This window comes from Vespula vulgaris, chromosome 12 (assembly GCF_905475345.1).
Source record: "Vespula vulgaris chromosome 12, iyVesVulg1.1, whole genome shotgun sequence".
In the NCBI taxonomy this organism is placed as follows: Eukaryota; Metazoa; Arthropoda; class Insecta; order Hymenoptera; family Vespidae; genus Vespula; species Vespula vulgaris.
The window spans coordinates 3,900,001-3,915,000 of NC_066597.1; the positions used below are offsets into that span (position 1 = coordinate 3,900,001).

The 15,000-nt window shown below is 34.0% G+C and overlaps 1 protein-coding gene across 4 annotated transcripts in view; it reads left to right on the forward strand.

Moving 5' to 3' along the window:
• Positions 1-15,000, forward strand: part of LOC127068243 (ecdysone-induced protein 74EF) — a 216,380-nt gene that overhangs the window by 74,687 nt on the left and 126,693 nt on the right. For all 4 annotated transcript variants that reach the window (XM_051004158.1, XM_051004161.1, XM_051004160.1 and 1 more), the window contains 3 exons: positions 1-206; positions 520-790; positions 884-985. The exon at positions 1-206 is cut by the window's left edge and continues 102 nt beyond it. In XM_051004158.1, the coding sequence (XP_050860115.1) occupies positions 63-206; positions 520-790; positions 884-985 (517 nt within the window). In that variant the 5' untranslated portion in view covers positions 1-62. The remainder of the gene's footprint in view (positions 207-519; positions 791-883; positions 986-15,000) is intronic.

Consider the following 15,000-nt stretch of genomic DNA (forward strand, 5'->3'; position numbering starts at 1 on the left):
GTTTTGGATGATAGAAGGCGCGGGGGTGGCTAAAGAGGCCCCGCCGCAGCGTACGGGTCCCGATGCCGGTCCCCGTATCGCAAACCCTCACGCTAACCTCCACCCTAGTACCCAAGGAGGAGTCAAACATGCCCTTCATAGACGACGAATTACTTTGGTGCCCTGACAATGATGGAAAGATGGTCGACTTGACTCAATGCCTTCAGGTTAGGACACTTGTTGTTATTAGTATTATCTTCGTTTTTCTTTTCTTTTATGTTTACTTTCTTTTTTCAGACTACAAAAAAAAAAAGAAAGATCTCGTATTAAACATTATTATTATAATTATAGAAATAGAAAATTTGCCGATGTAAAATGTCGAGAAACGTTGTTGTAATTACGAAGAAATGTTTATATCTTATATTTTAGGTTATTTGTTAAACGTTATTTGACGATATACGTAAATTGTTGATAATGTAAATTTGATTGATAAAGTCGATATAAGAGGGCAGCACTGGACGAACGGTATTCTGTTACTAGGAAAGTAGTACCGGTCAATCGGTCGAGTTTTCTGCAATGGAGTTAAGCGCGTTAGTTGGTACGCCAGCTGCACCTAACGTACCGGCGGAAGAAAGCGAAGGTATGTCCAATGTTACCGGGGAAGAACCCTTCGATACGTTGGACACGTTCCTTCGAGAATTGCAAGCGGATTTGGCCGAAGCCAGTCAACCAAGTTCTACCACGACACCTCTTACGAATTCCTGTAGGCGGCAAAGGTACAACATCGCTGCGGCGAATCCTTTATTAGCGGGTATGTAAAGAAACATTTGTCACTTACGATTTGTACGTATGTCTAACGTTACGGGATTACGTTAATTCGATTTATCATTCGATATGATTTTAGAAAAATTAGCCGCACCGTCGTCCCAAGCATCACCAACGACGATCCCTTATGCAGCAAGGGCGGAGATAAAGACGGAAAATATTCAACACGAAACGAGCAAAGGTAGGACTAAATAAAACAAATATTTAATCGTTTTAACCTAAAATCATTCGATTGTATGTAACATGCAATAACGCGCCAATATATATGTATATAAAAGCGCCCTCTGATAATGATAAAGTTTGATGGGTCGGTAAGTCATCGTCGGTAATACAGTACCGTCGGTAAGGCGGTACTTATACTTTCAGTCGGTATCCAACTCGAATGATAAAGACGAATTTATGAAATGAATTTCGATCGATAACTAACTGTTTTTTATCAGTTATCCGTATATCCCAAAGAAAATGGATATCGGGTGATTGTTTGAACGGCGTTGCGAACGTATTCTATAATCTTAGGCGCCCGTATATACGCAAACGAACGAAGAAGTAGAATTCAAGACTCGTCGACCCTCCGCGTTCCGAAAGGGAAACCGGCCAAGGCCCCGTGAATCGCGAGCAGACATCCGCGTTAGCAATAATTGCGACTCGTCGTCGTCGTCGTCGTCGACGTCGTTGTTCTTGTCGTCGTCGTCGTCGTCGTCGTCGTCGTCGTCGTCGTCGTCATTCGCGAGTTGCAAAAAAAGAAGCGTTGGTGCGCGAGCGAGCGCCCGAGCTTACGCATTTATTCCTCACATGGGCGCAATACGAGAGCACGGTCGAACGTGTGCTGGCCCAATTCTTCTAATTTACAGCCGTGTCGTAACGTCGTACGTTCCGTAGACATATATATATATATATATATATATATATATATATATATATATATATACACACGCATATTACACACATATACGATTTTGCGACTACTTAACGTTTTGTACGAATACAGAGAGACACTCGTGAGATAGCCTTTGAAGGCAAACCTCATTATACTTATTCTCAATGTTCTTACATACTTTATTTTTTTAATATTATGATAATCGAATTCTTATTGGAGAGTATCGAGATATACCGAAGCGTCGTAAATATTCTCGTGAATATTTTTTTGCTCAACAATTTTCTTTTCTTTTTCTTTTCTTTTCTTTTTTCTTTCCCCTTTTTTTTCCTTTTAATTTTTCCAGACTGTTAGGGCGATTTAATCGGTTAATTTTCATCCATCGTATTCTAATTAGCCTCGAATCGTTACTCGCACGATTACTCGGTCTCAACTAAAAATAATTAACCGTCGTTAGAAGACGAATCGCGGAATAGGCGAGCTCATCATTGTTCTTTTCACATTTTTAGAAAGCGGTTGGAAAGTGAGAAACATACTTTCTAACGAAACTCTATCGAGGAATATCGTTTGCAGACGTAAAGGCGCCTAAGCATCCTAACGCTGCACGTGAACGCATTTTCGGGATACTGATATTCGACTCTCCTAAATCTAAACTATCATCTCTCTCTCTCTCTCTCTCTCTCTCTCTCTCTTTCTCTCTCTTTCTCTCTCTCTATCTATCTATCTCTCTATTTCTCGCTCTGATTGTAAAAAAAAAAAAAAAAAGAATCTCTTTGCTCGCCAAGTATTTAGAATCTAATTTCGTTCTCGTACGATCCTAACCTATCATTCTTAACCAAGTTTCCCAATACCAATTTCAATTTTAATAAAAATTTACGACGGTAAAAGAAACGAGAAGAGGAAACAAAATAAAAACAAAATGGCGCACGTAATCTTTATATTTAGAAATCTTTTCCATTCGGAATATGCACTTTTTGTCGCACGTTAATTGGACTCTTAAAAAAAAAAAAAAAAGAAATTGTCTACAACTTTTAATACATAAAAAAGAGAACGACGACTGCGACAACGATGGAAAAGAAAGGAAAAGACAGATAAACAACCTTATATAAAAACGAAATAAAACAAAGAAAATGGCGATGATAGATAACCTTCGTTAATACAATACCCATTTCTCTTTCCAACAAAAATTCGTATCCGGTTGGATAGAGTAACGGTCGATAATAAATTGGATCAAATGAAGAAATAAGTACATTTTTAGAATATCTCTCTCTCTCTCTCTCTTTCTCTCTTTCTTTCATTCTTTCATTCTCTCTTTTTCACTCCTACACGCATTCTCGTTGGAGGATCAAACGGACCGATATTACGAGCAATCACTGATCTTCTCTTCTTCTTCGACGTGCATCACTTTCCCCGAACGCATCTCGCGCGTATCGAGATGCGTTCTCGTTCTCGTTCTCGTTCTCTTTCTCTCTCTTTCTCTCTCTCTCTCTCTTGCTCGCTCGCTCGCTCGCTCGGTCGTTCGAGCCTACAAATAAAAAAGAAACGAATTCGCTTCTCACGTACATACTTACAACCGCATTCCAACGTATGACGTTATGTATCCTCCTCCTCACACATACAAGAAGAAAGAAAAAGAAGAAGAAGAAGAAAAAGAAGAAGAGGAAAATGCATGACACGGAGAAAAACAAGAAGCATAGATAGAGAAACAGACTGTCAGAGAAAGAGATAGATAGATAGATAGATAGATAGATAGATAGATAGATAGATAGATAGATAGATAGATAGATAGAGAGAGAGAGAGAGAGAGAGAGATAGAGAGATTGGTCAAGAAAAGGAGAAGTTGAGTAAAAAAAAAAATATTTGAAAAATTCGTCCGAACGACAACGTTAGAGATAGACGTAGTACAAGTGCATCGTCAGACCTCTATCCTACTCTCCTTCTCTATCTACCGTTTCGTCTTTTTTACGTTGCACCGTTGGACCCAGCTGTCCGTATTACTGTTGGATTGGTATTGGTTTGGTATTGGTATTGGTGTTAGTGTTGGTATTACTGCTGCTGCTGCTGCTGCTGCTGCTGCTGCACTTGTCGCTACCCTCGTTCCCTTGACCCTCCCCAAACACATAAATTCTCCTACTTCCTTACCTCTCTTCTCTTCTCTTCTCTTTTCTTCTCTTCATTTCACTTCACTCTTTCTCTCTCTGTATCTCTCTCTCTCTTTTTCTCTGTCTCTCCTCTTTCGTGTTTAGGGACCCACGGAAATAGATCCGAGACCCCGGCACTGGCACACTATCGTTCTCTCTCTCTCTCTCTCTCTCTCTCTCTCTGTCTCTTTCTGTCTTGATCTTTGTTTCCCTCTATCCATCCTTCTGCATACATACATACGTATACATGTATATATAGGTATATACGTCGTAATACGTACTTACTTATTTAGTTACTATTCGTCTTAATTTCTATTGGTCGAATTGATTCAGTAAAAAACGAGTACAGCGAATCGATTGCTTTCGTTAAACTTATTATTATTATTATCATCATCATCAATATATATATTATTATATTCATTATCATATATATCGAATTCTTTTTAATTCCTTCTTCTTTTTTTCCCTGTTTGCCTTCTTTTGTCGACATTTCTGTTATTAAAAAAATGTTTTCTTTTACTCTTCCCTTCTTTCTTCATTTTTTCTTGTCTGTATCTTCTTTCATCTAAATCAGCCTTATCGTTCGATTATCGTAAGATTATGTAAAAATAATCGCGATAGATCATACATACAACTTACATACATACGTACATACTACGTGCGTACATAGATTGTATACTCGCCAATTTCATGGAAACGTAATTCCTCTTCGTAAATACGTAATTACCCGATCCTCCTCCTCCCCCCTCTACCCTCTTTCTCTCACTCTTTCTCTCTCTCTCTCTCTCTCTTTTGCTACTACCGCCATACGTTAACGTACTCGGCCATATTTCTTTCCGTTTCGTAGAATCTTCTTCGTGTTTCAACTCCATGCGAGCGTTACCATGTCCGCCAACACCATGGGAAAAGTTCGGACAAAAGTCATTATCGTGTCTGTTAGTAAAAGCGAGAACTTAAGAAAGAGAGAGAGAGAGAGAGAGAGAGTTAGATGGACAGATAGAGATAAAGAGAGAGAGAGAGAGAAAGAGAGAATATATATATATATATATATACTGTTTAAAGTCACGTGGTATTTGGCGGGCTCGTTCGAATAGCCTCGAGAAAAGAAACAAAGTTCTTTCTCTACGTGGAATCAAACGTAAACGGCAATCAGTCAGTTAAGTCAGAGGGATCCTGTGTGCTGTGCTACGTTGGTTGGGTAATCGGCTTCCTCGTATTGCTACATATGCTTGTGTACTGCTACAAGCCACGAGAACGCTCCTTGTCTTTCTCTATCTATCTCTATCTATCTTTCGTTCTTTCTCTCTCTCTCTCTCTCTCTCTCTCTCTATCTCTCTCTCTCTTTCTCTGTCTATCTATCTATCTATCTCTCTCTCTCTCTCCTTCGTTCGTTCTCGACCGCTTGAAAGTGAATTCAAGATGGCTACTTTAAAGCTTGTGAGCCTTGTGTATATACAGAAAGATATATATATATATATACGATATGCGTGACCACACACATACATATATATGTATATATATTCTCGATGTAGTGTAATATGTATATAAGTAAGTACATACGTTGGTGAAACAGCAAGCGATAGTGCAGATACGTAACGAGAGTGTTGACATTTTCTGCAATCGGGTCAGGGCCCCCTGTTGAGCGTACTGGCATTACCTATAACCCTCCCTGAGGCGAATGCTCGGCGCACGCGGATGTAAACAGCGTTTCCGTTCGATTACACTGCCCAGAAAGAAACGTTTCTCTTTCTTTCTCTCTTTTTTCTTTCTTTCTTTCTATCTTTCTTTCTCTCTCTTTCTCTCTCTCTCTCTCTCTCTCTCTCTTTCTTTCCATCTTTCTCTCTCTCTCTTTCCCTCTCTCTCTCGTGTCGTTTATCTTACGTTTTATTATTTGTTCGTATTGTTTCGATTTATAGGTTAAGTTAAGGTACGTAAGAATAATATTGCATATGAAAATCTAATTTCTCGATCGATTTCCGTACAACGATCGAAGATTCTTTTATATTTCTTTGTTGTTTCTTGTTAATGTTTTTATTTCTTTTTTCCTTTTTTATTTCATTTGAAAGAGTGATTGTATTTCAGAGAAAGTACGAGATAATTAAGAAATATTCGTAGTCTCGTTAGTATCCCATTTATTGATTTTAATCTATTACGTACGAAATGATCGCTCGAACAAATGTTTAATCTCTTGATCGAGTTTTCAGGAATGTTCTGAAGATTTTTTGTTGAGAGAAAGAAAGAGTACGAAGAGAATAGAGAGAGAGAGAGAAATAAAAAATATTCGTAGTTTCGTTAGTGTGCTATTTGTTGGTTAACTTATATTTTGTTTTTGTATTTCGATTTTAGGTTAAGTTAGGTATGAGGTGATTGCTTAAACGAACGTCTAATTTCTAGATCGAGTTTCGTGGAATGTTTTGAAGGTTCTTTTAGTGAGTTACGAAATAACTCGTGGTTTCGTTAACATTTTAACACGGTATGCGTTGTTTTTTTAGGTTAACGCGTTTATTGAAATATACGATTTATGTGCTTTCTATTAATGATTATAATTACGAGAAATTGACGAAGTTTTAGTTAATATACGATTAACTGAATTTTTACGTTATGCATATACATACGAAGTTAGATTAACGAACTTTTGTCTTTTTTTGTATCCTCTTCTTCTATCGAAAAACGACAAACTTTTCCCCAAGAAAAATCGCAAATTTCGATCTTTTTAAGAACAATATTGAACTCGTCAAATTGTTTGATTATATATTGATATACAAAGTTACTTCATTTCGACGAATCCTCGACGATTGCGATTCCGAATAAGATTAGATTTCGAACCGAAATGATTTAGGATCAATGATATTAACGCGTATGTATTCGTTCGTTGACATCGAACTCTAATATCATCGAATTAAATTTTCGAGGTTATGTGTTACGATGTTCGAATGGTTTTGTTTTTCTTATATTTCCATAAATAATTCGAATATTTTTGTATAGCGTTTGCGCCATACGACGTATGTATACGTTAACAGAAAAAGAAAGACAGAGACAGAGAGACAGAAAGACATAGACATAGACATAGACATAGACATAGACAGAGAGAGAGAGAAAAGAGAAGAAGTCATTAAAATTTTCCTCATGTCGTAGAAAGATATCCAGCAGGAAATTTTGACGCGTAAAGTCAGGTGCCGGCTTTGCTGTCATCCGATAGAAAAGGGGTTGACAAAAAAACGTCGAAACATAACAGAGAGAGAGAGAGAGAGAGAGAGAGAGAGAGAGAGAGAGAGAGAAACGAATGCGCACCCTTCAATGTTCTCCATCTTTTTCCCCTCTAGGAGAGGTCCAAACGAAAGCAGTTAAATCGTATTAACTTGAACACGTGCAGGCGTTGAGCCCCTCGTGAAACACGTTTCGCTTTTTAGAAGCAATATACATATATACACACAGAGAGAGAGAGAGAGAGAGAGAGAGAGAGAGAGAGAGAGAGAGAGAGAGGGAGGGAGAGAGAGAGACCCCAGGACACTGTGTTTACACTGAAGGCTTCCTCGGTAGTCCCTTTTCGGCTGCAACCGAAAAGCCTCCTCCTCGGCTATCTCTACCCCCTTCCGGCAAGGGGTCGTTTACAGACGCTTAGAAAATTTCGTAGAAATAGATATCTTAAAAAATGTTTTAACTCATATGATATAACATTTTGAATATCGCTGTTCGCGTTATTACATTGAGGTACATATATTATAGTTTAGTAATTTAATTGATAATAATGTTAATAATGTTAATAATCTTTTGATATTAATAATTTAAAAAGTAATCTTTTAATAATTAATTAGTCTAGTTTATTTATTAATAAATATAAATAAGAACGTGACGTTTAATATATATATATATACTTTTTGAATTTCGCGGGTTTTTTGTATATATACGTGAACTTAGTAATTAGTTAACAATCGAAAAGACTCGATAGTTCTCAACTTGTTTATTCTACAATCGATTATTTTATAATCCTTACGTATAATACAATATAATATATATAGATACATACATACATACACACACACATATATACATAATTAATAAAAAATCAGTATCAATAGAATTTTCAGCAGAGATCTAAAAAAATGATAAAACTCAGTTGATTAGTAATAATAATAATAATTACAAAAAGAAAGAAAGAAAGAAAGAAAAAAGAAAAAACGTTTTGGAGAATCGTTTTTATTACGGATATAACTTCAAGGTCGAGAAACATTGTGTCCGATATATAAAAGTACGAAGCACACGCAGGTTGCACTTCCTTCCGTCCTTCCTTCTTTCCTTGACCGCCTCCCTCTACCCGACCCCACCTTTCTAACCCTTCCCTTCCTTCTTCCACCTCTTTGCGTCCCATCTCTTTTACTTCTTTCCTTTTTTCTCTCTTTCGATTCGATTCGATTCGATTTTACTTTATTTCGAAATAAAATTAAAGATGGGGAAACGTTAAATACAGATAGAGATAAAGATAAAGACAAAAATAGAGATAGAGATAGAAGATACAGATAGAGATAGAGATAGTGATAGCAATAGTGATAGACAGAGACCGTCATAACGTTACAACGTGCCGAGTCGCGTGGTTCGCATTGTGTCCAACTACGAAGGTACCTTACTACGTATACAAATATGTCTGTATATACATAGTACACATTTGCAAAGAGGGGGGCGCGCGGAGCGCGAGGTGTAGTATAATTAAACCCGAAGGACGTGCCGGTCGGTAACTTAATTCCCACGAGGTTCGTTCGTTGTGCATAGCCTCTCTCGTGACTTTTCTACCCGACGAACGTTTTCTTCGTAAATGCGTTTCCGTGAGAAGATTTCCCTGGCGATGGTGGTGCTTCTGCTTGCTGCTGTTGCTGTCGTTGCTGTTGTTATCGTCGTTGTCGTTGTTGTTATTACTTTGAGACGAGAACATGGCGGAACGACCAAAAGGAAGAACATTCTTATTATTTTTTAGTTTTTCCTTTCTCTCTCTCTGTTTCTCTCTTTTTCTTTCTTTCTTCTCTTTCTCTCTTTCTCTGTTTCTCTTTATCTTTCTCTCTTCTTTCTTTATTTTTCGTTTCTCATCAGAAACAAAGTGTAAATATATGTATGTATGTAGGTATGTATGTATGGATGATGCGTATGTATGTATGTGTAATAACGGTCGAAAAAGTGAATACGATTTATCGTGTCGAATATGTGGGTCAATTTGGCGATCTTTTGTAATATAGAATTATTATGATAATTAGGATAGTAATAATAATTAATTAGAGTAGTCGAGTCTTTCGAATATCATCGAAGTTATTATTATTATTATTATTATCGTTATCGTTGCTGAAAGAATTTCAATTTTTATTGAAATTAAACTAGACAAATGGAAAACTTAACCTATAAATGGAAAGATCGAAAGGACGATGCTTGAGATTTCTCTCGTATTATTTCCAATGATTATTACTATTGTTATCGTCATTATTATTGTTATTGATATTGTTACTATTAATATTTGTTAATGATCGTTAGATTCTAACTTGAAGAATTACGATCGAATTGAAAATGATACTCGAATATTTATTTCGTATGTATTATTAACTTATCATTATTATTATCATCGTTATCGTTATTTAACAAAACTCTTACGAGTTTAAGTTCTAACCTCAAAAAGGAAAAAGCGATAAAAAATTCGATCGTATATAATGGGTATACGATGTATAATATAAAGAAAATCTTTCGTATATCATGAAATAATCATTATTATTATTATTATTATCATCATTATTATTAATATTATTTCGTAATTATCTCATTCGATAATATGAATACTAATCGAATCAAAAGAAATTTCTTCTGATTTCTTCGATAATTACATAAACGTAGAACGTTAGAGGAAGGAAGGAAGGCTTTATAAAAGTCGACGACGACTACCGCCTCGTGTAATCTTTTATCCTTGGACCCATCCAACTAACACACATTCGTGGCACACATACGAATGCACAGAACACACGCATACTTACATAGATACATATATTTAAACGATTTCGCAAGAAGAATCGAGACTCTACGAGAGATCGGGAATTTCCTTATACATGTGCTTACCGTCTATATAACCACGCATGTACATATATACATATATTATATATATATATGTATGTATGTACTATATACAACATATATATATATATATATATATATATAATATACACACATAGAGATATATACGTAACGTAGCTGCAGTCTTCAAGAGCTCGATCGTCCATTCGAAATTAGGTTATGGTTACCAACGACAACATAATAACAACGAAGACGACGACGACAACGAAGAAGATTGAGACGAAGACGAAGCTATGACGTACATACATGTAAACATACATACATATATACATACGTAGTGTAAGTACCTACGTACAATTGTTAACGATTATATCTTTGTATTGAATAAGCAAGTTCTTATATTTGATACATTGATGGATCGATCCATCGATCCATATTACTAAATGCACAAACTTCCGTCGTTCTTTCGTAATTTATTATTACGGTACCTCGTTCGTATTCGATTACCATTGGAATTAATAATGCTTATTTATTTCAATTTACATGTCTCTCTCTCTCTCTCTCTTTTTCTGCTGCTATTCTGTTTATGTATGTGTTTATGTGTGTACGAGTGTATATCTCTGTGTGGGACTGAGAGAGAAAGAGAAATTACGCAATACGTATGGAACATTAAAAGCTGCTTACTCGCAATGTATCACGACGTACCATAGTATTGATTTTATTCGCTCGGTATGTAACTTGGATTTCGATCATTATCGAAATTTAATTAGCGCGACAGCTGTTTCTTTTTTTCTTTTTTTTTTTTTTCTTTTATTTCACTTTTATTTTCTTTTTAAATCCCACCGACTATTCTGATTTTTCTTTTCCTTATTCTTTCGACGATATCTTATAACTTTATTATAAAATCAGTATCGTATTGTATATATACATATGTGCGTGTGTGTGTGTATGCATGTGTTAATATTTCCCGTATATACGTATACCATGTATTTAACATGCATACATACACATGTATGCATATATATGTGTATGTGCTTTCCTGTTTGTTTTTAGTCTCTTTTACATGTATACAGTTGAATATATGCATACACACACACACACACATATATATATGTATTATTTAGTAGAAGGAAGTTGATAAGGATAAGAAAAAGACAACTGTTTAAGCTTTTTCTTTTTTCTTGTTGTTTTATTTTTTATTTTTATTATTTTATTTAGTTAATGACGATTGAAACTATGAAATACCTGTAAATACTAGAAACGAATGTTGTAACGAATGTTTGACCATCTCTGTTGCTATTGCTTTTGCTGCTACTGCTGCTGCTGCTGTTGCTGCAGCAGTTTTTCTTTATTTTCATTCGGCTACTTTTGAAAGCATCGCAGCAGTATTACGTCGAAAGTTCGTATCAGGATTTCCCATGCGGTCTCGTTGGGTCAATAACGTTCCATCATCGTCCTCTTTTACGTATATGAGGATAGATATGCAACCAAGCCAATTTTCTCCAGCGTATGCATTTTATTTAAACAACGAATTCCCAAAAGATCGTTTCGTTAAATTGTCACGCGTATTTTAAATATTTATCTTTCTTATTTATTTTTATTTTTTATCTTTGAAGTTTTAGTTTTTTCTTTTTCGTTTTTCTTCTTATTTTTTGTTTACTGTTTTATCTTTGTCTCTTTCTCTCTCTCTCTGTCTATATATATATATATATTTGTTTATCTCTATGTTTTTTTTTCTATGTATCTATCTCTCTTTCTTTTTTTTTTTTGACATATATGTAGTGCAACTATGTAACGTGCAGGTATACGTAAAAATGTATGTACTGTTTTAGGTATGATATCTTGTAATTACGTGTTTACAGTTTAATGCAATACATACGCATGTTATAATTATATCTCAGTTCCGGTAATTATGATCAATTTCTCAAGACGATTATTTCACATTTAATTTTAATTTTAGTTTTTCCTTTTCTTTCTCTTTTTTGCTTTTTTCAACAATTGTAATATTCAATCAACTTATTTATTTTATTTTATTTTATTTTATGTTTTGTTTATATCTATTTCGTATACGCATGTAAATATATGTTATCTATATAATACATTAAAACGAGGTCCGTTAATTACGATAGAAATTTCGACACGATCATTTTATTTTATTCGTTTGAATTTCTTTTCTTTTCTTTAGTTTGTTTTTGTTTGTTTATTTTTTCTTCTTTTATTTCATTCTCTCTCTCTCTCTCTCTCTCTCTCTCTCTCTCTCTCTCTTTCTTTCTCTCTCTCTCTGTTACACACATACACATACACATACACATGTATAATACGGATAAATAGTTTACATAAATTTGAGATCCAATAATAAATTTTTATTTAACTTTCATTCAATTAAAATTTATTCAATTAAAATAAATTTTAATATAAATCAATCAAATAACACGGGTTCTCTTCTCATGATCTTACGATTCTCAGATAATCCTTACGAAATTAAAAATGTCTAATAAAAGACAAATGTCATATGGAATTATATTTTTCTGTAAAAAAAAAAAAAAAAAAAAAAAAAAAAAAAAAAAAAAAAAAAAAAAAAAAAAAAATGACGAAATCGTTTCCATGAAATTAGTTAATGATCGATAAAACTATCGAGTATCTTCGATCTATCTTCCATATACATATACACGTATATACATGCTTAACACGTACACACACTTGTTTAATTATAATATATGAGTATTTAACTTACTACTTGCCACTTCATATAACATCTATGTCTTTCTATATTACATCGTGTCATTTTATGCGCCTATGTCTGTCTCTGTGTTTGTGTCTCCGTGCGTGTATGTGTTAGTACACGTGCTAACGTTGCTACTTATATATGTACATACGTGGAACGTAGCACGATTGAACCTAGTGGTAGTGATAGAGGAGGAGGGTGGGGGAGGCGGGTCGAGGGAGGATGGAGGTAGGAGGGAGGGGGAGAAGTTGAGGTGGATTGAGGAAAGGAGGTGGGATACGTGTACGGTAACGCAACAGTTTAGAGTGAAGTGTTACGTCAGTGAAAGTGTTATGCCAATGTGGGCCGAGGCTAACCTGTGAGCCCTGTCTCCGTGCGCTCGCGCGCACCTCTGCTGCACCTCTCTACTATCTGCTATCTCACGTACGTGTGTCTTTTTTATATACATATATTTATACCTTATTTATATTTATATATTTACTTATTAGTGATTTATATAATTTATATATTAATTTATATATACATGTGTGTATATATATATATATATATATATATATATATATACATATTTGTATAGTTTTATTTATGTGGTATTCATCTATTTATGTATGTATGTATGTATGTATGTATGTAGATGTTCGTGAGTGTGCATGTGTGTATGCATGTATTTAGAACGTACAAAAATATCTTGTGCATTATTGTATATCAAATTTTGTTTAAATAATTCAAAAGAAATTAAAATAGGGAAACACATGCAGGAAGTAGTGGTACGTTCTCACGGAAATACTTTGAACGATTCGATGGTTCGATCATCGATTATTCCGCGATTGCACGATGGACAATTCCTTCCTCTATTTTCTATTCCGTTTTCTCTCTATTTTTCTTTTCCTATTTGTTTCTTTTTTTTTCTTTTTCTTTTTCTTTTTTTTTTTTTTTTTTTTACAAGGAAGGAGGAAATGTTGGCAGTGTTTTTTCCTTTTTCTCTCTTTTTTTTTTTCTTGTCTTTTTTTCTTTTTTTAGAACGCCTTTTATCTCTAATCGCAAACGAATATTCGTTTTTACGATTATCCTGTTGAGATCGTTAGAACGATATTGTTCATGACGTTAGAAAATATTAATGTTAATTCTTTTTGATAATGGTTTCCTTTTTTTTTTATTCTTTTTTTTTTCCTTTTCTTTTTAGATTAGGAAAAAAAATAATCTAATTTTTACACGTATGTTTTATTGTTTATTTAATAATCGTTGATTCATTAGATGAATCCAATAACATGTTTATCTCTTTCATATATCGATAATAAGTAATTGATATTACGTGAAATATTGTGTGTATATATATATATGTATGTATAATATTGTATATGCACGCACAAATAATATCTATATAAAATTATATTTATATAAAAATGTTTACTATACTTATACTTATATATAGTATTAGAACATATATAGAATATATATATATATATATATATACACCCACACACATATTTGTTATTCTAATTAGTCGTTGGCACTCGAAACAAAATTGTAATTCACTCTTGTTAGTGAATGGACACTATCTATTGCCAAATACCTTCATACTATATTATTATTTCTCGGAAAAGAGAGTTACAATATATGATAGAGAATTAATATAAATTCGTTAGTATAGATCGTTTGATGATATAACATATCCTTATATATACTATCGAGCGTTCTCGAAACTATTAATCGACTCTCGAAAGCAGGAAGTAATCGTGATCGTAGAAAGAAGGTCGATCCCTATTTCGTAAGTTCTCTCTCTCGATCGGTCATTAGTTCCCGCCAAAAATTCAAACGATCGTTATTTTACTTGATAATAAATAGAAGACTTTTACGTAATTCGAAATTTCGCGTTAATGATTTCGACGAAAATATTTTCTATAGTTTCCAAAATATTTCTTTTTAAGTGATATATATTCAAAGATTAGAAAAAGAAATTATTAACTATTGTTGGCCAGTATCGAGGAAACGCTGGAATATTTTATTATTTAAAATCGTTCGTAACAAGATAACGCGAAAAATCTGTTTTTAAGAGTTATGCTAAAAAATTAAAGATATTGAAGCGTTACTGTTGACCCAGTAACAAAAAAAAAAAAAAATAATAAATAAACAGAAAAAAGAAATGATTCGATAATATTTGAAAATTTCAAATCAGCCATGAACGAATCAACTTTTAAAACCCTTTGACATTTATAAAAAATATTTTTCAATTGAAACTAATATCAAATGTTTAAACGTAGTAAATAATAATCTCGCAAATCTCATTTCAAAAATCGAACGATCGTTATTGGCAAGTAATGGAAAAAGCACGGGGAATTTTTGATAATTCAAAATCGATAATTGAATGATCGAACGAACTAAAAGTATCTTGTCATTAAAAAAATTAATTAATT